This window comes from Ipomoea nil, unplaced genomic scaffold, assembly GCF_001879475.1.
Source record: "Ipomoea nil cultivar Tokyo-kokei standard unplaced genomic scaffold, Asagao_1.1 scaffold3321, whole genome shotgun sequence".
Lineage (NCBI taxonomy): Eukaryota > Viridiplantae > Streptophyta > Magnoliopsida > Solanales > Convolvulaceae > Ipomoea > Ipomoea nil.
Genome location: NW_017619749.1, coordinates 2,957,973 through 2,985,445, shown reverse-complemented (window position 1 = coordinate 2,985,445; position 27,473 = coordinate 2,957,973). Strand labels below are relative to the sequence as shown.

General features: G+C 33.8%; 4 protein-coding genes and 1 long non-coding RNA gene across 7 annotated transcripts; 2 read left to right on the top strand and 3 right to left on the bottom strand.

The window, feature by feature from the left end:
• Nucleotides 1-367: 367 nt before the first annotated feature.
• LOC109169992 lies at nt 368-26,065 on the bottom strand. Its single transcript, XR_002052327.1, has 3 exons — nt 25,716-26,065; nt 11,062-11,071; nt 368-379 (listed from the first exon to the last, which is right to left on the bottom strand). It is a non-coding gene; the product is annotated as an uncharacterized LOC109169992 (long non-coding RNA).
• LOC109169980 (protein ECERIFERUM 1) lies at nt 412-4,266 on the bottom strand. The gene is made up of 2 exons (XM_019318886.1): nt 3,644-4,266; nt 412-1,582 (listed from the first exon to the last, which is right to left on the bottom strand). Exons 1-2 carry the CDS (start codon nt 4,076-4,078, stop codon nt 689-691), a joined length of 1,329 nt encoding a protein of 442 aa, XP_019174431.1. The 5' UTR covers nt 4,079-4,266; the 3' UTR covers nt 412-688.
• On the top strand, nt 12,995-17,942 carry LOC109169979 (VIN3-like protein 2). Its single transcript, XM_019318885.1, has 4 exons — nt 12,995-13,286; nt 15,563-16,208; nt 16,634-16,950; nt 17,230-17,942. Exons 1-4 carry the CDS (start codon nt 13,235-13,237, stop codon nt 17,778-17,780), a joined length of 1,566 nt encoding a protein of 521 aa, XP_019174430.1. The 5' UTR covers nt 12,995-13,234; the 3' UTR covers nt 17,781-17,942.
• On the bottom strand, nt 17,967-20,381 carry LOC109169981 (translation initiation factor IF-2). 3 transcript variants are annotated; one of them, XM_019318889.1, is made up of 4 exons: nt 20,155-20,381; nt 19,642-19,916; nt 18,627-18,990; nt 18,016-18,572 (listed from the first exon to the last, which is right to left on the bottom strand). In XM_019318889.1, exons 2-4 carry the CDS (start codon nt 19,901-19,903, stop codon nt 18,125-18,127), a joined length of 1,074 nt encoding a protein of 357 aa, XP_019174434.1. In that variant the 5' UTR covers nt 19,904-19,916; nt 20,155-20,381; the 3' UTR covers nt 18,016-18,124. The 3 variants fall into 3 exon arrangements, with proteins under 3 accessions (XP_019174433.1, XP_019174434.1, XP_019174435.1); XM_019318890.1 differs by having other exon boundaries at nt 18,016-18,675; nt 18,754-18,990; nt 20,155-20,380; XM_019318888.1 differs by having other exon boundaries at nt 17,967-18,990; nt 20,155-20,380.
• Nucleotides 23,678-27,027, top strand: LOC109169983 (double-stranded RNA-binding protein 1-like). The gene is made up of 3 exons (XM_019318894.1): nt 23,678-23,821; nt 25,111-25,373; nt 26,072-27,027. Exons 1-3 carry the CDS (start codon nt 23,797-23,799, stop codon nt 26,756-26,758), a joined length of 975 nt encoding a protein of 324 aa, XP_019174439.1. The 5' UTR covers nt 23,678-23,796; the 3' UTR covers nt 26,759-27,027.
• Nucleotides 27,028-27,473: the final 446 nt, after the last annotated feature.

Here is a 27,473-nt window from a genome sequence, read left to right as displayed (position 1 = left end):
AAATTATATTGTAAACCTAAATTTTAAATACTAAACCTGTATAGCTGGTCGTTTGATACTTTCTTATCAATTAAATTTTTTGAAAAATGTTTTCAAATAATGTATTTGATGTGAATAACTTTACAAAGAACATTAATTAACATGTTTGGTGTTACTCGGTAAAAAAATCACACCAGTCTAGGTGGGATTTACTTTTCATGATATTATGAAATTTGATTCCCAGTTGTTCCGAACTTTCCTGCTAGGAATAAACCAAACGTAAAAATAATTTTTCCAACTTTTAAATTTTCAAAAAAGTTTAAACTTTCCCTTTTACAAAACGCCTTCACAAAAAAAAAAACGCATAAACCAAACTAAAAACTGAAACATTAAACCAAACCTTAAACTCTAAAAAGTAAATCCTACTGACACTACACTTTAAAATTAACTAAATTGCACATTATAGTATTATTGTACAACTTATAGTGTTGGAAAGTGCATTACTCTCCCACAAATTTTTCCACTCATTGCTCTAAAAACCATTCGAGTTGAGCAAATTATGTGAAATGGTTTTAGAGCAATGATTTGACATTTGAGCAAACTCCTCAAGCTTACATGTATATAAGTACACACAAAGGACTATTGGGTTGAAATTTTACAACAGAAATAATGAAAATTAAACACAGTACTTCATTTGTTGAAGACTAGTTTAATTTGGTGAAGTGCCCAATTCTTTACTGATCTCATTTTTCAGCTTCCCAAGAAGGTGTTCAGGCAGGATCACATTCACAATTCTTCCACCTTCTTTACCCTTCAAATTCTCAGGCCCAGGCAGCACCAAAACAGCTCCTTCATCACCAACCCCACCAATGGTATAGTTTGCAAAAATGGGTTTTTGCCCCTTCATATCAAACCCATAAATCTTCACCTCTTCCAAGTTCACAAATGTCAGGTTTGCTCCATACACAAAGAAATCTGCAGACTTCCCATTTTCTTCTTCCATGGTCTCATCAATAATCCCCGTTTCATCCACTGCCTTCTCACCAATCAGATTAGCCAGCTCCAAAACATCAGCCTCAGATACCCTCATCTCCGCCTTAACAGCACTTATCACCTGCCCATTTCTGCAGGGAAGCAGCCCATTTCCTCTACTATGAAAGCCGTTCTTGACAATTGTCACAGTCTCCAACCCTGATCCCTCCTTCACTTTAGCCAAAGATTTCCAAAACAGCGCAGAGATTGCCTCAAATGGCTTAACTTTGGCCGACTGTTTTAGCCCTGAAACCTTGAAGATTAGCGCGTTTAGTTGCTTGTCTGTGATGTGGTAAGATTGTGTTGCCATTTTGCAGGTGTTGGTGAGTTTCCAATGGTCTCCGACAGGGCCAACGCTTCCTAGGGAGAATGGGAACAGCTTCTGAGTACGAGGTTTTGGGGAGTTGTGGTTGTCGGCAGTTGGCATATGAGGATGCTTAGGTGGGAGATCACGACGGCCTGCCATGGCTGGGCCGTACTTGTTGAGGAAGTCTGAAAGTGAGAATGCATCTCCAAGAACATGAGCCCAGCTTATCCCTATCGAGAGTCCTCCACATTTGAACCAAGTAATCTATAGTACGTAATAAACAAACAAAAATTAATTTTTTTTTAAAAAAAAAAAACAATTATAAGCAAATAGTACAACTGTACAAGGTGATTACTATTTCCAACAACTCATGGTACTTAATAATATCAATATGATTTTTTCATATTTGTCAAAACGGTTGAAAACCTAAAGTCCTAAACATACACAAGATTTTTAACCATTTTTTTACTGACCAAAAGCCTTGAGAATAAAAATAGTTAAATATATTGTTAACTTGTACATTATACTTTCTTTCTTGTACACTCATAGTTGTTTTCTAATTTTACCCTTCTTTTTCCTTTTGTGTAAAGTTGTTCAGGCCATCAAATAACATCATAAAATTAAATACAATAACCTATACAATGTAGTTACTATCTTATACACTTATAAAGTATTTTTCATTTTATAATTTTATTATTAAAACATGATTTATTAATTTATTCCTATTATCCTTTATACTTTTTTATACGGAGTAATTGTTATAAGATCCTATAATTTTAGACCCTTATTTGTTTCATTAGACATTTTTTACTACACATTGTGTAGTATTTTTAACTAGCGTATAAATATAAGAAAAAGGAGGAAGAATATACGTACATATGGAATGCCAAAATTATATTTTAAAAATTTCAGAATGGTGAACAATATAATGAACTTTATTCTTCATCTGCCTCATTCAAAATTAAATTAGCAATTAATATGACCGAATACGAGGTCTTACGTACGCTACCCAAAAAAGCAGTTGTCCAAAACGACCTATTATCGCTCCAAAAAGTAGTTGGAAGGTTGGACCATACAACTTGCAGGAAACATAAATATACTTAGTAAATTATTAGCAAAAATTTAACATTTAACATAAAATTATAAAAGTATAATGATCATATTTCAAGAATAAAATCAATAACATTATTTCAGCATTATATTTTTCTATTAACATGAAAATTCAGAACTCCAACTCAAAAGTGAGCTCTGAATATATATATATAGTAAAAACAGACCATACACTCATTCCATTTGATCCACCATTTTCAATATAACGACAAAATTTCATATCATTTTCTTTTATCCAAAAGTTAAATTGCACTTTAAAAAATAATACTAATAATTTACGAATTAGACAGATCAAAATGGGGTTACTAGCCAATATCAAATTCATACTTTTTATTAAGAGAATTATGTTCCAATCACTTAATCACCGCTTTCAGAACAAAAATATTTTTAAATTACATTATTAATATACTTTATTTTACATATGAAACAAGGCCCAAATTGTGTATTAACTGATAAACACCTCAAAAATATTTTGAGCAAATATTATTTTATTTTTATTTTTTTTTGTGAAAAATGTGTCCAAAAGAGTTTGAGAACAGCTTCCCCATTTCAATTTTGTTATGTGCTTTTTTTTTTCATGGATGGTTGGGCTGTTGGGAGTTGGGACTTGGGGTAGCTAAGAAAAGTAATTGCTGGAAAAAATATAGATGAGAAGCATTGAATGTCTAATCATGTTAGATCACGGAACGCGTTGATAATGTACATAGGTTTATGACGCATCACCGTCATTACGTACAATTATTTCATCAAAAGCATGTCAGCCAGACACCACTTCTACCGTTATACATGTGATCCAGCATTCATATGAAATAAACTAAGGAAGCAATAAATTTTGAGATAGAACATTAAATCTCTATTGTTGCTGTTGTCACTATATATTAGAGAGTATATTTTTGTGTTCTTATAATATGTAAAAGTACAAGAATGAGCGTACTTTATAATTTTGTATAATATATTTTTAATATTTATATATTTATGAGTTGCACTTTTACGTATCATAATGTATAAGATTAGAGTGTGTATTTTTATAATTTGTGATACACTCATAATTTGATTTCTCACATCAATGATCCATGGTTAATTTTTTTTCATATAATAGCTTCATTTAAGATTTACTTAAAAACGATTTGAAACCTAGATATAGAATTAGAGACGACTTTGAAAAGGAGAAGAAAATATAGAGACAGAGAACGTATACTCGTATAGTATGCATACCTGTATAAAAACAAGAGGTGAAAACCCCAGGTCAGGGCCGAGAACTTGATCGTGATGGAGAAGATGATCATATTCCGATTGATCACTCATATCCAACCATTCATCAATGGTTTTGCTGCACTTAGCCTCGACAATCCTAACGCCGCTGTCATTGCACTTCACGAACGGCCGCCCATCCTCCGGCGACGTCCGGATCCTGCCGGCGGCCGGATAGAAATCCTCCAGCATCCGGAACATGGGAGACTTCAGGTCACCGGTGTTCAGGCCGTCCACTGCTTCGCTTCTGAACAAGTAAACGCCTCTTAGGTAGTGCAGCTTCATCGCCAAATCAGCGTTTGTCAGATTCAGAACCCTGCCCTCCCCGGTAATGGTCGCCGGAACCACCGACGATAGGCGGTGATCGTACACGATATTCTCGACGTCCGGTGACTCCATGATCGTAACTGTCTCCGTTTTTTTAGGCTATAGATAGTTGGATACTCACAGAGAAGTTGCAGCTAGCGGATTAATGTGAAGCAGGTGGAATGTTCGAGACTCATTAAAATAATTTATTTTTGGTGTGCGTATAGTGCACTAATCTAGCTCTTTCCACGACAATTCAACCTCCGCCTCGTGGATATGCCAGTTGGAGTGCTCCCACTACAAAACACACGAATTGAAGTCCGTTCATTCCGCTCACCAAAAATATTAAATGTTACGTCTTCCGGAAGATTAATTGATTCACTCATTACTTCATTAGCCCATGTTTACCAATCAGGAAGTCATTTTTCACGTTTAGCAATTAATTCAACAAAAATAACAACTTTTGGCACAAAATGTTTTTTTTTTTGGTATTTCAACGTCGAATATAGTGACTAATCCCCTCAATAAATTATAAGCATATTTTTTTAATAGAACAGTTGCTCTGAAGATTTAAGATTACTCTATAAAATGTCTTCTACAATATAATTTTGTTTTACTTATAAAAATAACTTTTGATTCTTATCTCAATTTTATCTCTCCATTTGAGCACTGTCAACTTGACGAGTTGGTCCAACATTTGTTTGCTTATTATTTAAACAAGCTTATTATTTAAGCAAACATTTCAGACATTTCAGTTTTGTTTCTTTCATTTATTTAGTCTAGACCTATTACATTTATTAATTAAACTAGTATTTTCTGATGCGCGATGCGCAAAAATTATGTGCCTAATATTAGTATTTTATATTAAGATTTTTAATATTAAAATTATTATAAATAATAATAATAATAATAATAGTGTAAACATTTTTATACATTTGATATTTATATTGTAGGAAATAACTCCAAATTATAATGTATAAATATTATTATTATTATTGAATAAGATAAGAAAATATATGGTGGATGCATGTGCATGGTAACAATAGTGGAAAAGATAACGGAAGTTATAACGGTAGGGGTATGTTTGTCCAAAATATTATAAAGTACAACCTTTATAGCATAATGTATAAAAAAACTTAACGGAAAAAATGGACATAAATAAAGGGTATAACTTCATTTGGCATAATCAAACAATAAAAATCTTGACGTGACCCACAATTCACAAACAAAATAATAATAATAATTCCCCAAACCCCGCCCCCAACCCCTCACACCCCCCCCCCCCCCATAAAAAAAAAAAAAAACCATGTATACAACATTTCTCCAGTACCAAATTGTATGGATTACATGGCACCATTATTTCTCCATCTATCTCATTTTATATGTCCTACTTACTATTTATTGGTCAAATAAATTTTTTCTTCTTTGTTTATTTTTTAGTATTTTTTTTATTATTTTAATTTTTTTTTTTTTTTTGTGTTTAATAGTACTTTTAATGTAGTTTCTAAATATATAAATTTTGTATACTAATACTAAACTTAATATTATGAAAAAATAAATTAAATAACTTCAGTCAAACCTCGTTAACCGAACCAGACACATAAAATAGGACAGGGTGAGTATTAAGACAAATTATATCGTGCACCAGGGTGCACAATGCATTTTGCGCCCTGGCCCAAAACGACGTCGTTTTCCATTTATGTCGTTAACTTCTAAACAAAAAAAAAAAATCCATGTTTCATGTGTACAGAATTGTATAGTAGAATACACATAAACTCCTAGCATAATACACATAATCTAACATAATACATAATACATAATATATATATATATATATATATATATATTACACATAAACTCCTAACATAATATACATAAACACAAATGTAAAAAAAATAAAAATAAAAAAATAAAAAAATGTAACAAGATTGGATGAACGAAATAGTGTCCGTCGCATCAACTCTTCATAACTTATATAACTAAATTGAAACATGTGCTCCATCTCAACTAAAAATCTAAGCTGATAGTTGGATTGCACGTTAATGGCTATATGCTCACAAACTAAAAATCCGAGTATTAATTACACAACTGAAAACAAACAAATTGATGGAACAATTAATGAGTAGAACGTGGCTGAGCTAAGCCCAAGAAATAAATCGTACACACTAAAATAAATTGAATCATGAATTTCATGGAAAATTATGCTATGTAACCATCTTCACCTTTTAAAATGGACACAGTTTCAAAACTATTCTTAATTATGAATATATATTTCAAAAATTATGAATATATATATATAAACGATGTCCCACGCGTGGCTGTCACCAGTGGTGCATTAATTCACTTTTTATAGTGGGTCCCACCATTTGTGAATTCTCCCCTTCACTTGCAGAGTTGTAAGAGAATTATTTCTCAAATAACTCTTCTCCACATTAGCTATTATCTTGGGTGGGGAGAATTAATTGAAATAACTCCAAAAAATCCACAAATGTGGATGCTCTAAGTACAAATCACGAGCGTCATTTCTTGCTGATGTCCCTTCAAGTTGGGAAAAGAATAATTATTACCAACATTTTATTGATCATTATTGTGTGATTTTTAAACTACTACACAAGAGTGAGATAATCAACACTATCATTTAATTATTGTGAATTTTCCTCATCATTAAAAAAAAAAGTAAAATAGAATCATTAATGTTGATATATTATTTTAAAGGGATCAATGGGCATATACTTTGGAGCGTTATGCTGTGCAATCGTGTGCACCATGCATGGTGCACACGGTTGCAAAAACGACGTCATTTTAACGTCCGACTTATAAAAAAAAAAATCAAAATTGCATAACTACACATCCATAACTTCATAACTATAAATACATAATTGCATAACTACGCATCCATAACTTCATAACTATACATCCAGAATTGCATAACTACACATCCATAACTTCATAACTATCAATCCAGAATTGCATAACTTCACATCCTTAACTTCATAACTATACATTCAGAATTGCATAACTACACGTCTACACATCATAACTTCAAAACTATACATTCAGAATTGCATAACTATACATCCATAATTTCATAACTATACATTCAGAATTGCATGCATAACTACACATCCATAACTTCATAACTATACATTCAGAATTGCATAACTACACATCCACAATTTCATAACTATACATTCAGAATGTGAAATTATAACTTCATAACTACACATTCAAAATTGCATGCATAATTACACATCAATAACTTCATAACTATAAATCCATAATTGCATAACTACATATCTATAATTTCATAACTATAAATCCAGAATGTGAAATTATAAAATTATGAACATATATTTACGTAACTAACGGCAATCAATTTTTTTTATTTAAGTAAAACGATATTGTTATGGTGCACACAGATGCACAACATAATTTACCCATGTAGTTTAGAGTAGTCCCAAAATCTATAATTCCAATGAAAACCAAATTGGGCTTTCTGAATATTCAAAAAGCACTCCCAAGGCCCATATAATATTCCACTTTATAGCCATCGATATCTCAACAATCATTATTGTGTGGACCATCCAAATTGTATAGATCATATTTTATCACTGTAAAATAATGTACATTCAGTACAAAAATAATATATATTTAGTACAGAAATAATATACATTGTATTCAGGGGATGTACATTATTTTTATTCTGAGTGTACATTATATTATATGATGTACATTCAGTACAAAAATAATGTACATTTAATATATTAAAAATGTACTTTTTTGTTATGGTCCACGTAACATTAACATAATAATTTGCCATATCTGAAATGAAATAAACGTTTCACTGCGAGCAGCCCAATTAAAGCTATTTAACCATCATGATTCAAAATAAATAAATAAGTCGAAGACATTTGTATATAAAAAAAAAATGTACTTAAAATTTATTTTCAACAGCAAATTAATATTTGATTCCTCATAAACATTGAGGATTTGAATTTAAATTATATTTCTTGTATGCAGAGTATCAATCATTATTTTGTGGACCATGATCTACATATTTAAATATGAACCATAAATAAAAATTAATTTTTAATATACTAAAAGTACATTATTTGTATACATAAAATACATTATTTGAGTGTACATAATTTTTATATATTATCAAATAATATATATTTAGTACACAAATAATGTATTTTTAATATATTAAAAATATATATTGTATTCATAGTCCACACAGTTATATGGGGCAAATTATGTTGTGCATCTGTGTGCACACGGATGTAAAAACGGCGTCGTTTTACTTAAATAAATAAAAAAAATTCATTTTCGACTGTGGTAGTTACGTAAACATATGTTCATAATTTTATAATTTCACATTCTGAATTTATAGTTATGAAATTATTGATGTGTAGTTATGCAATTCTGGATTTATAGTTATGAAGTTATGGATGTGTAATTATGCATTCAATTCTGAATGTATAGTTATGAAGTTATAATTTCACATTCTGAATGTATAGTTATAAAGTTATGGATGTGTAGTTATGCAATTCTGGATTTATAGCTATGAAGTTATGGATGTGTATTTATGCAATTCTGAATGTATAGTTATGAAGTTATGGATGTGTAGTTATGCAATTCTGAATGTATAGTTATGAAGTTATAGATGTGTAGTTATGCAATTCTGGATGTATAGTTATGAAGTTATGGATGTGTAGTTATGCAATTCTGGATTTATAGTTATGAAGTTATGGATGTGTAGTTATGCAATTCTGGATGTATAGTTATGAAGTTATGGATATGTAGTTATGAAATTCTGTTTTTTTTTAGTCGGACGTTAAAATGATGTCGTTTTTGCAATCGTGTGCACCATGCATGGTGCACACGGTTGCACAGCATAACGCTCCGTTATATGGACCATGGTCAACACAATAATTTTCCGCAAAAGTATATACTTTCTTCATGGGGCTAATAATATGGATAAAAATAGGCTAGGTCCCTATCAAGGCCCAAGGGGCTTACAACATGGCCTACTTTGGGCATACCTTGGCCTAGCCTATTTAGTAAAGAGGTTAGGCTGAAGCCTATTTAACTGAATAAGACCTATGCTTATATATTTAAAAACTAACATATAGGTTTACAGGTCTGGCATATATATATATATATATATATATATATATATATATATATATATATATCAATTACAAAATCCTAACCCCCAAAATCTTTAATTTTAAATACTATTTTTGTAAATCTGTATCTTTGCTCTCACTTTCTCCCTTGTGACTGCGAGACGATTCTTAATTGTTGTTAAGGTAAATTTATAAGTCTCCTTTTATGGTCACTATTGTCACTGTTTATTTGTTTTGTTTTTTGAGGCACAACGAGTATTAGGTATATTTAAAAATAAAAATAAAAATTATGACTTACATAAGAAATAGACTTTTAAACAGACTTCCGCCCATGCCAGACCAATTGTAGACTCAAGCTTGGTGTTTCTGTTCAGACTTTCACCCATGATATTTCTTTTATTTGTATTTGTTTTTTTAGTCATGAGAGGATTGCACTTGAAAAACTACACCGCTTGTGCTATGAATTTTGACGGAGGAACTAGCTAGCAAAAAGTACTAAAAATATAATGTCAAATCCCACATGGCCACATTCACTTCCTAGTTCCTCCGTCAAAACTTTATAGTACAAGCCGTGGGGACTTTCAAATGCAATCCTCTGAGATGACTAAAAAAAATACAAATAAAAGAAAGAAGAAGAAGAAGAAGAAGTAATGTTTGGTACAGAAAGTTGGTTTTGGTGCAGAAGAGTGATAGTACGAGCACATATATAAATTGACATGTATACGTTACCGATGTTGAGGTCAGGATTAGGGTTAGTAGGAGTATTATTTACTATATTCTGTCTTGTCTTGCATTGCCTCATTATTCTTCTGCTTTCGAGTTTAAAGGTATCCAAAGCGTATTAAATCAATATTTGTCAAATGGCTTTGTGGTCTACTCTCAGGAAGCGGCTCTCTTCAATAGAAGGTCATAGGTTTAATTCTCTGTAGGGATGATATTGGCTTTTTGTGCTTGTACTTTGAAAAAATAGTTACAAAATAGTTATAAATATATACTACATTATAACTGAGTCAGTAGTACTAAAAATAATAATAATAATAAACATCATAAATTCAAGGATAACATGTTGAATAACCAAAAAAAAAAAAAAAAAAATGCACGATAAAAATGGTGAGTTTGAATTTTCTGGTTGAGAATTGGTAAATTAAAGTCAACTTAACTACCACCTTTACTTTTGTGAAAGGTGACAAGTGATTTGGTGCTAATGTGTCATTCTAAATAATATAAACAAAAAAATCGTAACAAGTTATATATGAATATTCTAATAATGAAGATCGTATTTGTCTAGTGAACAATACAAATGGCCAATGCAAACAATGCACGGGTTATTTTCCTCTCATTGGACGAAGACATAAATAACGTTATTTGTCTGGCTATTTTTTTTTTTTTTTTTGGAATAAGGTTCAAATTGGCCACTGAACGTAACCTGAAAATGCAATTAGGTCACTAAACGAAAAAAAGTGCAATTAGGCCACTGAACACTCTAAAAATGTGCAATTTCACCTGATAGCAGGTTACCCTCAATTTTAGCAGGTTATCTGCTTACATGGCAGCTGAGTGCTCAATGGCCTAATTACACTTTTTTTTTCGTTCAGTGACCTAATTGCATTTTCAGGTTACGTTCAGTGGTCCATTTGAACATTATTCTATTTTTTTTTTTTTTAAATAGAGATTGACAATTTCAATTCGCTATGCGATTATGTACCCATATCCACCATGCATTGATTTTTTTTTATTATTTTTTTCTTTTTTTTTTTCTTTTTTTGTGGGCAATAGCGTGTGGTGCGTCAGAGTATGCATTAAAAAAACTAAACCCGCATAAAACCATACATGACTCACCATGTTATTATATATATATATATATATATATATATATATATATATGCACTTTGGTGTGAATAGAGCGCTCATGTGTGGATATGCGAATGGCTGATATCCGTCTACATTTTCAGATCTAATGGATGAGAAACATTGATTTTTTACAAAAAAAAATACGGTGACATTTTTGTAAATAATTGAACATCGAAGTGCAAGTAAAATGTATTATAGGTACAAGTAAAATTTACACTGAGCATCAATACTAAGTGCACCTATAGTTATAAGTAGTTGCACCTAGGTGCATGAATGTTTGCGAGTGGTTTCACGGGTACTACTACCCGCTGAACTCCCCGCAATAACAAAAACGATGCCAAACAGAACGAACTCAGATCAGTGAATGTTAACAAGACAAATTACATGCACTTGCAAATGAAAGTATGTGCACTTGTAGGTGAAAGTAGGTGCAGCCGATCAATGAGTGCTGACAAAAATTACATGCACTTGCAGGCGAAAATATGTGCACTTGTAAGTGAAAGTAAGTGCACCTGATCAATGAATGCTGATACGTGGCGCGCGCTGATTAGTTCGCATTTCACAATTGGGCGGACATTCGCACCAAAATGCGATCCTATATATATATATATATATATATATATATATATATATATATATATATATATATATATATAAGTAGTATGTAGTTAATTCTACAAAATTAACTTTTTACTAATTTTAATTTTAAACTAATACGTTTGTTTTAAAAAATTTACAATTTAGTTAATATATTTAAATATTTTTATTATTTTATATTTTAATATAACTAATACTTCTTTTTTTTGGGAAGAGATAACTAGTACATTTTATTGTGTATAAAAACATTAAAATATTATTATTTTATACATATTTTTAACAAGATAGTAAATGGTGAATTTTGAACCATTGAAAATTGGGCGTTGATGAAAAATGTATAAAGGTATGTCACCCATAAGTTCATAACCCATTACCACCCCTAAAATGAAACATTACCAAATAAATTGGAATACCAACGCCAAATCATCACCTTTCTCAATAGTTCGTGTGGAAGTCAAATACATACCTAATATACAATAATCAATTGGTTACCTACCATTTGGACCGACACATAAATAATTTTATTTTTACTATTATGTTTTTATTTATATTTATAATGTAAAATGTTTCTTGATTTGTACGTACTATAAAAATAGTGTATACTATATTCCCATGGCGTGATATATGTTATAGAGTAGGAAAGTTGTATATACGATTGATCTTGGTAGTTACAATATGCATTTTTACTATTTTGTATGGTGATTTTTTGTGGATACCAAATAGTACGTGGTTTTTTCATCTAAGGAATCGGTAATGAATAAATTAAAATTAATTTTGAGTTGAACTGTTAACTAACTCAATTAAATAAGAGAATAAATAACGTAAAGACATGAAGAATTCTCGTAAATGATAAAAATAATACTTGCAAAGGTTGTTCGTAGGTTACAAAGGTTGTGTAGTAATGAGACAAAATAAGATGAGTCCTATATCAAATTGCTATAATATTACAAGAATAATGTTTTTGATAGGACATGAGATGTTTAAAAAAGACAAATGCACTACTATTATCCATTTATGTAAGTTGTGTTTGGGAAACCATTCACCCAGTATGGGTATCGCCCTGGGCAGAGCTGTTGGTTACAACCACCCTAGTTGATCGCACTTCGCCAACTCGACCAATCCCATCCCGACGGCTTGATATCTTTGTTTGCCGATCGCATCCCGCCGACCCGACATATTTCACCATGATATAATTCATTTACATTCTCTGTCCGTTTAACGGTCCAGGTTCACTCGAAATTTTCCTACACAAAAATCTCATTTGACATTTGAGCTACCATGTTGGGTTGAACATTTTATATATTATAATATTATAATATAATAATAATGTACGATACTTCTTTAAAATTTTAAATATTTAAATATTAATGCTAATGTTTTGTCAATTTGATAGTCGAAATTGGGATAGAAGGACGGGGGCAGTCAGTAGACCTTTGTTTAGCCTTTTATATCATTCGCTTCTGATTCCCAAAGCCTGACATTCATGGCTACATCAAAGGAGTCCCATAGTAATAGAAGGGATACTATTGCTTTTTCATTCGCTTCTCTCTCCTTCGATGCCTCTTTATCTCTCCTCTTGATCTCGTAAGATTTATCTGTTTTATCCCCATTGCATTCTTGCCCTTTCGCATTACTCGATACGCCCTTCTTTTTCTTTGCTTCAGAGACCATGAGAAAACCCGAGGGTAGCAAAGCTTCTGCCATGGAGTCTGCATTATCAGGTACCGCTTTTTTCTAATTAGTTTTATAAGAAAATCTCAAGCCTCTTTGTTTGTGGTAGCTTTTGGGACCTTTTTCTTCTGCTTTTTACTGGGATTTTGTTTTGAATTATCATCTAATGGTTTGTTGTTGACAATGTGGCTTTGCTCGTAGAACATTAGAGGCTTAGAGCATTATTTTATGATTTTTTTTATTTATTTAATGGAAATATTGCCCATCTGCAGCTCAGTTTTGTGTGTATAAACTGTTCATGAATCATGATACTGGGGTTGAAGGCTTTGGCATGGAAGTATTTTTCTTATATTTAATCTTAGAAAAAATCCTTCAAAAGTACAAGGGCTGTGCTTTCCTATTGTGTTTTTTGTGGGGCTTAATACTCAAAAGTCACTGCTGAAATAATATTCTTTCAATATTGTCAATGTCCTTTGACTTTTCTGTTTGATGGGTAGTGCTTTGGTTGGTAATAATTATCAGGAACAAATAAAAGGTTGCATTTGCTATATAGTACTGTTGTATCAATAAATTATTCGATCTTGGACTCATCTTGACACTGACAATTGTTCCAAAAGCTTTATATATGTTTATAGCTAAGGGTTTGGCAATGATGGTTTGGTTTTCATGCCATGTGGTGGTTTAAAAAGGGGAAAAGGATATTAGTGGTTTGTGCTTATGTCACTGGCAACTGGATCATATATTAGGATTTCTGTCTGTACAAGAATCCTAAGATTTATGATTAGTTGTTGGCTTCAGGATTTACCTCTTAATGTGCATATTATTTTGACTTCTATAAATCATTCCTTGTCTGTATTATTAATAAGGTGAGGCATGGAGGGGAGGGAGAAGATGCGCCTCAGTTGGCTTTCCTTCTTAACAAATAACATTTGAATCCTTTTTTCGTTTTATTTTTGTTTCTTGTAGGTAAATGACTTGAAATATTGACTTAATCCTCTTTAAAGTTTGGTTTTGGAATACTTCAATGTTGAAGTAGACAAACAAGACAAACACACTTTGTTTGGCTATGCCTGCAACAACGGGTTAATCAAGAACTTTGCCTTAGATAGACCATTAGAATCACGTAGGTTACATATCATGATTATAATTAATCTGGGTGAGAGTTAGAAGATGTAAAGCACCCGAAAATGAATATAATGAACTGGGTGGTGAAATAGAACCATGTAGATTGCTTGTAATGGTTACAAGTTAATAGGGGTGATGGAGTTAGATGGTGTATACTCCAGATAGTAAAGTACGTACTGGTTTTTATTTAGTAGAATATTGATGCAATTTAGAGGATGCTTTTGAAGAAATTAGTCATTTAATAAACTAGCCATGATATTAAAGATGTCGGATGATTGAATGGTGTAGTTGGGGATAATCAGATTACATGTATGCCTATTGAAGCTACCTCCGATAGATATGCTGTACACCACTTCTCTGTCATTCCAATGGAGAATCTTGACCATTAACCATGTGAAACAGAACAAAACAAACATGTATTCAGTGTTTTTTGTTCTCCTCGGACCCTTCTAAACCAAAAAGTTGGCCTAAAGTTTACAACTTCATTTGTGAATGTACAATTGTAATGGTTCTTAAAGGTGAGAATTGGATATGATTATGCTAGTTATTGTAAAGCACATATTTAGCAAACCTTGTTTTTTCTACCTCTACTTCGAGTTGGGTTAAATTTGGATAAATTACTACTAATCTATTCCTTCTTTGTTTTGTTTTAATTCTCTAATAGCTCTAAGTTAACTTATATTCATCTCTGTAAGACTAAGTGGGCTTGGTGATTTTGTATGCTTTCTCTTAAGGTAGGATTGATTTCATAAGACTTCTCCAAAAAAAAGTTGGAGTAATTTAATAGGTAATACAGAAATTACCTTTCTTACGCTGATCCACTAGAGAATAATTTCCATAATATGTGGAAACTAATTAACTCATGAATAAGATATATATGCTTTAATAGTCTTTTTAGGAATCAAGTTTTGGGATGGAAAATCCCTACTAAGAAGAATAGATCTGAAAAGTCAATGTTAATTCACTTGGCTTTTCTGGTTACAATTTATTCCTTAATTAGTAGATACTTGCGTATGTGATGCCCATCTGAATTGTTATGATTTATTTATTATAAATTTATAATAACAGGAAAATGCAATGGCAGTGAGGTTAGGATGGTCATACAAAATCTCTTTTGCTTCCCTTTTTTTCCCCTTTTTTTTTTCTTCAATATGGTACTCATACTTGACTTCATTACAAATGAGATTCTTTTTATCCTCAGGTTTTGTAATTAGTCCTTCTAAATATAGCCAGTTGAGTTTAGAAGAGCGAAGGCAATTAGTTTACGAAATTGTTCAATGGTCGGAAGATGCCCCAAAGGTCCTAAGTTCATTGACCAGGAGAGATCTGCTTGAACTAATATGTGCTGAAATGGGTAAAGAGAGGAAGTACTCTGGCTTCACAAAATTAAGAATGATTGAGCATCTTTTAAAGCTGGTTTCTCGTAAGTCCACGAGAAGTACCAATACACAACTTGATTCCTCCCCCATCCAGAGCGGGGGTGGATTGAAACGACAGTGTATAAAAGAAAACCTATGCCTACCTAATCAGTGTGATGAGGATATGGAAGACATATCTGAGGTCCTATGTCAGAATTTAGCATGTAGAGCTATACTTAATACTGGAGACGCTTTCTGTAGAAGATGTTCCTGCTGCATTTGTCATCAGTACGATGATAACAAAGATCCTAGTTTATGGTTGATCTGCTATTCTGATTATCCCGATGAACCTGGGTCGTGTGGGTTGTCATGCCATCTCAAATGTTCTCTTTCACACGAAAGATCCGGTATATTGCTGAATGGTCCTTGTGTAAAATTGGATGGACATTTCTACTGTGTTTCTTGTGGAAAAATTAACGACTTGATGAGGTATTAAACTCTTCTTTTAATTTGCAAAGTTTCTGTATTTACCTGCACATACAATATCAAGCTCAGTATTGTACAATGATATGTCATCATTAGGTCCTCAATCGATTTATGTAGAGCAGTTAAAATAAAATCTTGAAATATACTACTACTTCATTTAATGCCTGGTTGAGATTGTATTGATAATTAGGCGACTTCATTTAATACGTTTACATCAGACAACTATATACTACTATAGTGGCTTTTAATTATTTGTTTTTTATGGTATTTTTTTTTTCAGTTCTCCCTGATAAAGAAATAGCACTCGAGTTATTTGTTGATTAATAGGATGCGACTCTGCATTTCTTAGCACAAGAATAATGTTCATAATGTATTAGCAGCAACAAGTAATCTTGGCTTACATTTTAAAACGTGCTGTGTATCTTTAGGACTTTGAGGAAACAGCTGGTGGTAGCAAAGGATGCGAGGAGAGTTGATGTGTTGTGTCTAAGAATCTCCCTTAGCCACAAGATTCTGCAGTACACTGAGCGATACAAGGGACTGCTACAAGTTGTTGAATCTGCAGTTCATGCACTTGAGAACGAAGTGGGGCCTGTTGACCTGGCATCAGAGAAGATGGATCGCAGCATTGTCAACAGGCTTTCTTGCGGTACTGCAGTGCAGAAGTTGTGTGCCTCTGCAGTTGAAGCTTTTGATTCCTTGTTTCTCGACCAGTGCTTTCATGCTAGAAAGCAGGAGCCACCGAGTAAGTGTCCGTTTTCAACTTGATGTCAAAAAAATACGAGGGAGGGAAACAGGAAACCACATTAACTTTCCTCTTCTAAATATGCAATTAAGAAAGAAAAAACGAGTTTATGACCATGCTTAAGTGGTTAATACCAACTCAGTATAGGTTCATGGCTTTAAGTAGAAATACTCTTCTGTGTTACTATGAGTGTATATGTGATGTTTCTTTATTTAGCAAGATTAGTATGACTACTGGGGGTTAGGGAAGCTTATTTTTTAATGCCTGCCCTATCTACAGATTGCAACCCAATGCCTTACGAAGAACTTGGAGAGAGAGGAAATCCTGTTGTGGATGTCGCCTATCTACGTGCAGAGTCTATGAATTCTAGTGACAACAAAGTAGCGGGAACTGAAAACCCATCAAAGCTGGGCTCCCTGAACGACAATGAAAGCAAGAGTCATGGAAGATCTCAAGTGAAGCGTGTTCCAGCCATGAGTCCCATTTCAAATGGTCCTGCCACGCCTTGCAAATCTGGTGGGGCTAAGGAAGTGCCACTTGTGGGCTGCAAGAGGCAAGCGAAAGAGAACAAGTATGAGTACTCGGTGGGAGTGATCAGAAGATTGGAGCACGAAGGCCACATAAAAACGGAGTTCAGAGTGAAGTTCCTCACTTGGTTCAGTCTGAAGGCCACAACACAAGAGAGGAGGGTGGTGAGTATCTTTATAGAAACCTTCATTGATGACCCTTCAGGCTTGGCTGGGCAGCTAATGCATACCTTCATGGATAAGGTGTGTGGTGAACAGAAAGTGGTTTCACATCATGGGCTCTGCACCAGTTTCTGGCATTGAACCGGCCACTCTCTAGCTGTTACAAGGAAAAGTTGATTTTATTCCTTAAGAAATTAATGCATTTAGAAACTAATCAAATCTTAGGCAATTACTTTGAAGCAAACAAGGATTGCCAAAGACTTCCTTGAAAACCTTTAACTTAAGTGTTTGATTAAGCTTTGACTTCTTGGAGTAAGGAATCTCAAATAACTTTCAAAACAAACACTCATTTTTTTTGTTGTGATTCCTTTGACTAAATATGAAATGACAAATATTTAGAAAAATTACAAGATTCTTATAAACACTAGGTGTCAAACAGAAGCAGTAGTCACTACATGGCTCTATTTGAGTTTTCAGAGTCAAAATCATGCACTAGACTTGTCATTTTCACCCTCGTTGGCTGCTTCATTAAACGAGGCAGCAAGATATTCGGCAAGGCTTTGCTGAGAGCTTAACTTCACTTGAACTTCTGCAAGCCTCGCCTTTTTCATACTGATGGAATTTGGAAGCCGTGATTTATGTGAGCCAGGGGTATCTATGTACTTTGAGGGAGTATTTACTTTCTTCCAAATGGTAGGCTGCAATTGTTCCCATGGATCTTCTACCATTGACGTGTTATAATATAGATCTGGTCTTGCCTCTGCTGAGGAGCCTTCCCGATTACCTGATCCTCTCCTGCCACTCTGCATAGAGCTAAAACTAACATTATTACCTTGCCATCTACCCCTGCCTCTACCTGAATCTTGGTATGGGCTGTTTGCACGTCCTGAATATGGCCGGGGGCTATTACTGAATACATATCCTCTACCTCGCCTTTGATCAAAACCAGGGCTACCTTGCCCATGATAAAAACCAGGACTACCCCGCCCATGATCAAAACCAGGGCTACCTCGCCCATGAACAAAACCAGGGCTACCTCGCCCATGAACAAAACCAGGACTACCTCGCCCATGAACAAAACCAGGACTTCCTCGCGCGTGATCAAAACCAGGGCCTCGTCCATGACTATGGTTTGCAAAGTTACTGAATCTTGGGTAATTAGGTGGAAAGTTGCTGGTATGTATGCCACCAGGACTACCCCAAACATTAGGAGGATTTTCTGGTAGTGTGCCAGGCAAACTACTTTGCAGTGGGCTAAAGGTATTATGTACTCCATGTGCTTGTTGTGGCCTTTGATCTAGAAAGTAGCTTCCCTGAGCATGATAAGCTGGAGAGTCTGAGTGCCCCGGTCCTGCAAAACCAAAATATCAGCAATGCTCATAGTGTAAATTTTTTCTAAAGGTTATCAAGAAAACATAGAAAATAGGTTCTAATACTCCATGACAACATTAATCACAAGTCCAATACTCGAATCCAGCCACAGAGTAAGTTTAAATCCCAAACATTCACAGGGAAATTTATTTGTTGTATCATCAATTCATCATCATAAAATTTAATTAGAACCTATACCCTTCCTTCCGGGACCACCGGGCTACCAAGCTACAAGAAGAACAAGTTGATACCTTGAAATTTATACACTCTAGTTTTCCTAATACCAGACAACTTCTAGCAGTAAACTTGTTGCATATCAGCATATGCAAAATATAATCCACACATTTGATCATTGGAGATATTCTGTGATAATGCTCAACAAGTCAACAGAAACATTCTACAATGTTAGCATCACCCTCTGTTACATGTCATAACATAAATTATAAAAAAGAGTCATGTTTTTCTTCTAAAGAAACCCAAATTCAGTAATTAATGTGAAAAAGCCTTATTTCAGGGTGTTTGAAAGACAGTGCCAAAAAAATCAAAGATAGCATATCACACGCCTGAAGGCTATGAACAATTAACTGCAAAAACAGATAAAATAGACGACTCAAGAAGAAAACACAATTACTTGGAGGTGTGGAAAATGGTTGTGAGACCGGAGGGCTGTGCTTGCTCTTCCTCTTGTCTGCAGAGTAGGCTGCCATGGGGTCAGTATAGAAGTCGAATCTCGGTCTTGAATACGGCTCAGCTATGCTAGGCTGAGCCGTCTGAGATTCAATTAGTGGGTTGGCTAGGTCCATAGAAATCTCAGCTTCATCCTGAGTTCCTGCCTGCGCCGCTTCCAGTCGCATTGCCTTCAGCCTTTCTCTCCTCTTTTCTGATTCCTCCATTATGCAGATATACCTAAAAAAACAGCAAAAAATTGAAAGCTTATGATTCCTGCATACGTTGGCGGTCTTATGATTCGACGAAGTTAAGTGGGTGCAAAGTCGAAACAATCAAATTGCTGAAATTAGGGTTTATGCTTAATGAAATTAAACTATCAACTTTCTGAATTAGCCAAAAAAAAAAAAAAAAAAAAAAAAAAAAAAAAAAAACGGATAAATCAAATCAAAACATAAAGACGGATAACAAGAGATACCTTTCTTCTTCTTGAGTTAAGAACGCGAATGAATTTATTCCGCTGAGGGGAGAATTTCAATAATGGAGTCGGGAAAAAGGTAAAAAGAAGAGACGATGAAATCTGAAATCTGCAGCAACTGATGGAATGCACCGGACGAGGGTGGGGCTAGGGTTTCACCAATCACCATGCACGGGGGATATCACGGTAATTTTACTACTTAAAATGGCGCAATCCCCAATTCGGCAATTTTCCTATTCCCACTCCATTACAATGAGCCAACCGCCTAACCCGGATTATATACAGTGGGGCCCACCTATAACCCGGATTAGGGAACAACCAAAACTATCATGCCAAACAAGTGAGGAACTTTTTATACTTTTGTTCAATTTAATTCTTTTTTCATACATAAAAATAAAAATAAAAATAAAAATAAAAATAAAAATTATAATAATAATAATTACACTTTACGATTATGAAATAGAGACAAACAATCCCAGTTGGGTTGTCTGTAACGGATGGATATCGCAAATCAAGTTCTAAGTTTTCAAAGTGTATCACCAGTGCAATGAATATAACATGATGAATATAGCATCTCCATTATTTTAAAACTAATAATTTTAATTATCATAGTTACCTTTTAAAAAAAAAAAAAAATAAGGCATACCTATATATTAATGAATGAGTAAAGCAATAGCGGGGGACGGAGTCCCAAACCATAGAGTGTTTCTGGCGAAGCTGATGTATGAGTATGTAAATTACACAATTCTATATTTTGTATTTCAATATATTGAAAGTTCCTAACTTTTGATGACTATCTTAACTTTTTGTTTTTTTTTTTTAATGCTACTAACACCTACTGAAGCACAAAGAGCCAATAACGCCTTCACTAAGGCTCGAACTCTCGCGACCATCTTAACTTTTATTGTCCACAAAATGAGAACTTTCTTTTTTCATAGGATCTTCATACTCCGAAGCAACAAGATAGTAAATGGCTAAATCATGGTAATTCAACGATCCATTAGGTGGGAAGACCATTGTTTGGTGCCTACAAGGAGTCCACCATATTAGGTGGAACTCTCACACTACGATTATCATAGTTCAATCTTGTGTTCACAAGGAGTCTACCATATTTCACAATCGTAAAAGTGTTATTATTATTATTTTTTATGTATAAAAAGCAATATTGCAGTAGGCGCTAGGCGCTAGTCGGGCACCCGAGCAGCGTCTAGCGCCTAAGCGGCCTAGGCAGCGCTAGGCGGGCACAAAAAAAACAGTGGTAGACTTGCAGTTTGACAATTTTAATGAGGTTGTTTTCAACATTCAATCAAATAACACATCCAAATAAATGAAATAATGATAATTCATAAGTCATAACATCAAAATAATATTAAAAATTAAAAATACTCAAATACTCTGTATTAAATACTCAAATATTTCAATCATCCAAAGATTCAAAATATCAAACTAATCTACGGGTGTATATATGATTATATGTATGTATGTGTATACACATACATATATATATATATATATATATATATATATATATATATATATATATATATATAATGATAAATAATTAGCTAGGCCGAGCTGATCGGGTTAACTTGACCGAAATGGACAAATTAACTCGGCTAAGTTAGACGCTAGGCGGCCAAATCGGCCGAGTTAGGCGCTAGACGGACGCCTAGGGGGAAAACCGCCACGGTCTAGGGGCACCTAGAGCCTAGGCGGGCGCCTAGACCGATTTTTGCAACAGTAAAAAGTAGTACACCGTACAAAAAAACTAAATTGAACAAAAATATAAAAGTCTCTCATTTGTTTGGCATGATAGTTTTGGCTGTTTCGGATGATTTATGTACCTCACAAATATGTCAAGTTATCAACGTCACCCCTGAATTATTAATGATGTAAATGTTGTCCCTCAATTTTCAAAATGTGACATATATTACCCCTCCCCTGAATTATTAATGGTGTAAATGCAGTTATTCGCCGTCTTTCCTGTTCAAATACCACATTTTCTTTCTTTGTTTGTTCTACTTCTGCATACAACAATGTTTCTCATTCTTCCGAGATGGACAATATATGTCACATTTTGAAAATTGATGGACAATATTTACACCACTAATAATTTAGAAGTAACATTGATAATTAACATATTTGTGAGTGGCATAAACTACAATTTTCTCAAACTAAGACAATGAGATGTTAATGCATTTGATTTCCCGATGCACTAGTACAAAAAACTTCAATTCATTATGCATTTTTAATTACATGTATTTATTTTATATGTGTGTCTAGGATCAGGTGCGAAGGACTCCTCAAGTGAAAAATGAGTACAAATCTCAACCATTAAATTCATATAGTTCTAATGTTTTTTTTTTTTTTTTTTTTTTTTTTTTTTTTTTTTTTTTTTTTTAAGTTAAAATTCGAATTAACAAAAACTGTGAACTTGAAAGCACAAAAAATTTTGCTTGAATGCACAAAAATATGCACTTGACGAAGGAAAATGTGTATTAATCTTCACGGAATTATTGAACCTGTTTCCTTCCATCTTTCACGAGATTTAGCAACGGATCTATTGAGCTTGTTACAATATGCACTAGAAGGCACAACATGTGCACTGAAATACACAACAATGTGCACTCGAAGACACAAAATTGTGCACTGAAAGTACAAAATGTTTATTAATCTTCACGGGATTATTGAATCCGTTTCCTTCCCTTATTTCACGGTACTTAGCAATGGGTTGTAGAACCAACCTGTTAAAACATTAAAACATATCCACTTGAAGAATGAGAAATATGCACTTGAAGAAAATGTGCACTTGATGAAGAAAAATTGTGCACTCAAAGATAAAAGAACAATTGAACTAACTTACGCAAATTTTTCATAATACCACATCAATTTTTTTTTTTTTTTTAATTGTCTTCATTTTACACCCTTGATCTGGAATGGATGTCTAGATCAATAGATGAGATTGAACCTTATTTTTTATCTAAAGAAAATTTCGCATATAACCCGTAATCTATATATACTTATACGCACCACGTATGTATAATTTTTATTTCCATCCCTGCACTTATATTATCTAAATAGTGCGAATATTTTAATACCCAGTTAGGCAAAGATCCAAGGACCTCATACGGTGTGGGTAAAATTGTCATCTCAAGCGTTGAAAGCTGTGATATGAATTTTTTAAATATATTTTTATTGTGAAAATTATAATTTATATCCTTTCATAATATGTTAATTATCAATGTCACCATTAAATTATTAGTAGTGTAAATGTTGCATTTTAATTTTCAAAATGGTATATATATTGCTCATCCCGTACTTTACAGGATGGACAATATATGTACTATGTTAAAAATTTAAAGGTAATATTTATACTATAAGAGACTATATATGTACTGTTTTGAAAATACCATTAATATTTATAGGTGATATTGATAATTAACATATTATAGAGGGACATAAATTGTAATTTTTTATTTTTTTACGTGAAAGACACCTCCACTGAAATCCCCTAAATTCCCTTTAGTTTCTCGAACCAAATGTCCCTCAGGTCTCAGACACTTCAAGATAAAAAGGTGGTCCGGTTTTCTCTCGGCTTAGCTCTTGCCTTGCCGGATTCTCATTCCGAAACGCCGACCTGAAATGTCTGCTAGCGAGAGCTTCCAAGGTACTTCTCCCTTCCATCTGCCCCTCCCCACGCATCACTATAGATTGTCAAATTAGTTTTAGCTGAACTCAATTAAACATGCATTTATACTTCTGCAGTTGTACCTAGTTATGCTTCTGATTCTGCAAAAATAAAAATACTATAAAAACAAAATTAAAAATTGAATTTCTATTTGTTTGAAAAGTAAATTTGGGCTGCATTTTAGTATATTTTTGGAAAAATTAGTATTTTTTTTGGATGGTGAAAAGGAGAAAGAAAAAAATTTGATTCTTTCTTTTCGTTTGATTGTTTGTTGATCTTCAAAAAGTTAGCTTAAAAAAGAATGGTGCTTTACTGCTTTAGGTCGACGCTAGTAAGTAATAGGGTTGTGAGTGATAATGGAAATAAAAGAGTAAGAATAAAACGGAATCTAGTGGATATCTGATAATTTCTCTCTTCTTGTCTAAATTTTAGAATTTCTGAATCAATTATGATCTCCCAATTCTTGAATTGGGGGAAGCTACCAAACATATGAACTTTAATTAATTTGCCAAATAATCTTGATTCACCAATTTTATTTTATTTTTGGCTTTGTTAGTGATTGTAAGGCTGCACTTTCTATTGAACTATTGGAGATATGTGTGTTCTCCTTCAATGATAATTTTAACATTGTTTTAAGATATATGATCACCAAATATTTTACACCAACCCATTCTAATTATAATTAGAGACTTGGTGCTGCTGTGCCTTTGCATCAGATCTGGGTGGACAGAGAACCATCACTTTCCTCTTGGGAAAATGGTTTCAGCTTTTTGTTTGGAACTGGGAATGCACTATATATATAGAGAGAGGGTTTCAAACTAGAAGATATATCCACACCCTCCATTTATCAAGATCTTGTGGTCCTTATTTTTTGTATAGATTTAAAGTTTTTAAAACATAACTGTTATTGAATTAATTGTATATTTATTGAAATACAATTTTGCGTTGAGTTAATTATGGTAAAATAAATTTGTCAAGATGAAGGGTCAAGATATGTCCACACTTTTTACAAGGAAGGTGTTCTCACCACCCTCCCCTATATATATACATACATAGTGATATAGTTAATGATCTCTGGCACATGAATCTGACATTTGTATTTTCATATTTGCGTTGTGTTTTTGTGTTGGACCTTTGTTTCCATGAGCTGTTTGCAACCATATTTGTTGAGCTAAAAATAAAATTCACTAGTGTTTGGTATGTGTTTACTGTTGTATGGTTATTATCTTAGCTTAGTGTCTTGTTACTGATCTTCTGATATGTAATAGGTGTATCAAACTGTTATGTGTTCAAAAGTCGCTTGCAAGAGTATGCTCAGAAAGTTGGACTTCCTACACCTGTTTATGAGACTATAAAGGAAGGACCTTCCCATGAACCCACTTTTAGGTCGACGGTGATCGTGAGCGACACCAGATATGATTCCCTACCCGGATTTTTTAATCGCAAGGCAGCAGAGCAGTCAGCTGCTGAAGTTGCTCTCGTCGAACTTTCTCGGTCTGGGGAAAGGAAAGAATGCATTTCGCAACCAGTGGTAAGTGCTCTCTATCTTTCATTGGTTTGTTTCTCTTCTCCATTCTTGACACACTCCTTTAGTCCGTTTCCCGTTGTACTATATATTATGTCGATTAGCCACTCAGTACTCTGGGTCCTTTTGGTATAAATTTGTATGCATTTTGTGTTGGTTATGAAGCTTTCAAATGGTAATAAGATTCTCAATTGAGTATGAGATATTTTGTTTCATGTATAAAATTCAAAAAGCTATTCAAAGCAGTTTTTTCGATCAGTTTTTTGAGAAAATAAATTATACCCTTGAAGGTCATTTTGCATGTAATCAGCTATCAGCTAACAACTAATTTACCAAACATCTTTCTACAGCCAACTAATGCTATCAGCTATCAAACCCGCTAACGGCTATCAGCTAATAGCTATTTGCCAAACACCCCCGTAATAGTAGTGATTGATATACTATCTGTTAGTAAAACTAGACTAAAATCGACACTGTTAGCTGATGGCTTGGTCATTTCTTCTCTCCCTAGTTCACGAAGAGCTACTATGTGAGAACTTCCCGTAAGAGAAGAGTCCTTCTGTGTCTTGTTTTGTTGATTGTTAAATAACTAGTCTAGCCTGTTTCAGACTTCCAAATAGTATTTCTCTCTTTATTCAAACATATGGATGGTTCAGATTGTAAAATCTGAGTGCTTGACCTTATATATTTTGATGTACTTTCAGCACGACACAGGCTTGTGCAAAAACCTATTACAAGAATATGCACAAAAGATGAATTTCGCGATTCCATTGTATGAATGCCGAAAGGAGGAAGCAACAGGCAAGCCTGCTATGTATGCTTGTACTGTTGAAATTGGGGGAGTTAAGTACATTGGGGCATCCGCGAGAACAAAGAAGGAAGCGGAGCTCAAAGCTGCAAGAACCGCGTTATTGGCCATCGAGTCTGATCCTTCCAAGTCCAACAACAGGCCGACTGACTACTCCTCTTACACCGTTCTTCCGTTGAAGAAGAAGGTGGCAGATCTGGGAATCAGTCACCAGGAGACCGCGGCAGCTCTCAAGCCAAAAAGGGGTCGGGCTGCTCGGCTCAAGAAGAAATCCCGCAAAAAGAGGAAGCTCCTCCCCAAGAGCGATAGCACTGGTAGTATAGACGTTACAACTGATGAAGCGGGACCGGAACTGGGTACAAATGATGCCACCGCTTTAGAAGTAACAGATTATGGAGTGTCACACATGGAAATGAAACTGGAACTCATCCATACGTTCGGGGAAAACGACTTAGGAGGAACAGCTGCAATTCTTGGAGTTGGAGAGGTAAATCCAGTGGATATCAGCCCTACACTGTGCCAGGTGGAGCTTCATAGTGGCATGAATGTCATGGAAGAAGTTGCATCTGTCATGGATGCATAATCAATTGATCATAATTATTTGATTCTGAACTGCATTTTGATAGAAAATTCTTGAGGTGGGGGGGGGGGGGGGGGATATATTTAACTATATTTAAGCCTATATTAAGAGATGATTAAATTTATGTAAAATCATCCATTTGAAAACTGTCAACCTTGATACAAAAGGTTCTGAATTGTGGTGTTGCATTTGTTGTGTGATTAACAGAAAAAAAAAAAAAACCATTGCATCCATGCAAATGGCATTGCAGCTTTAGCTTGACTTGATTCAAACGATTTCTCTAACATCTTGATTTAACATTTTGTGATACTATATCCTTCTTTTATTGGGTTACGAGGAAAATCATTGTCATTTACTTAGTAAATCTTGCATTGTAATTCTAACCAGTAAAAAATTACAAGATAAATCAAACTAGATTGGTCAGTTTCACATTGTGATCCTAACCGATAAAAGATCATAAGGAGATAAATCAATCTATGGTGTCATAATTGACCGGCTTAAACCAATAATATACCATTTTCAATTTTACATGACTGATCAATCTTGCAGCCTGTCATCTATGATGCAACTTTCTTGATGGTACCACTTTACATTTGTGATTTGCCCTTTGTATATACAAGCCACTTTGATGGAAGAAAGTATGCTCTTAAGATAAAATTTCTTGATGGTACCACTAAATGTACATTTGTGATTTGCCCTTTGCATATACAAGCCATTT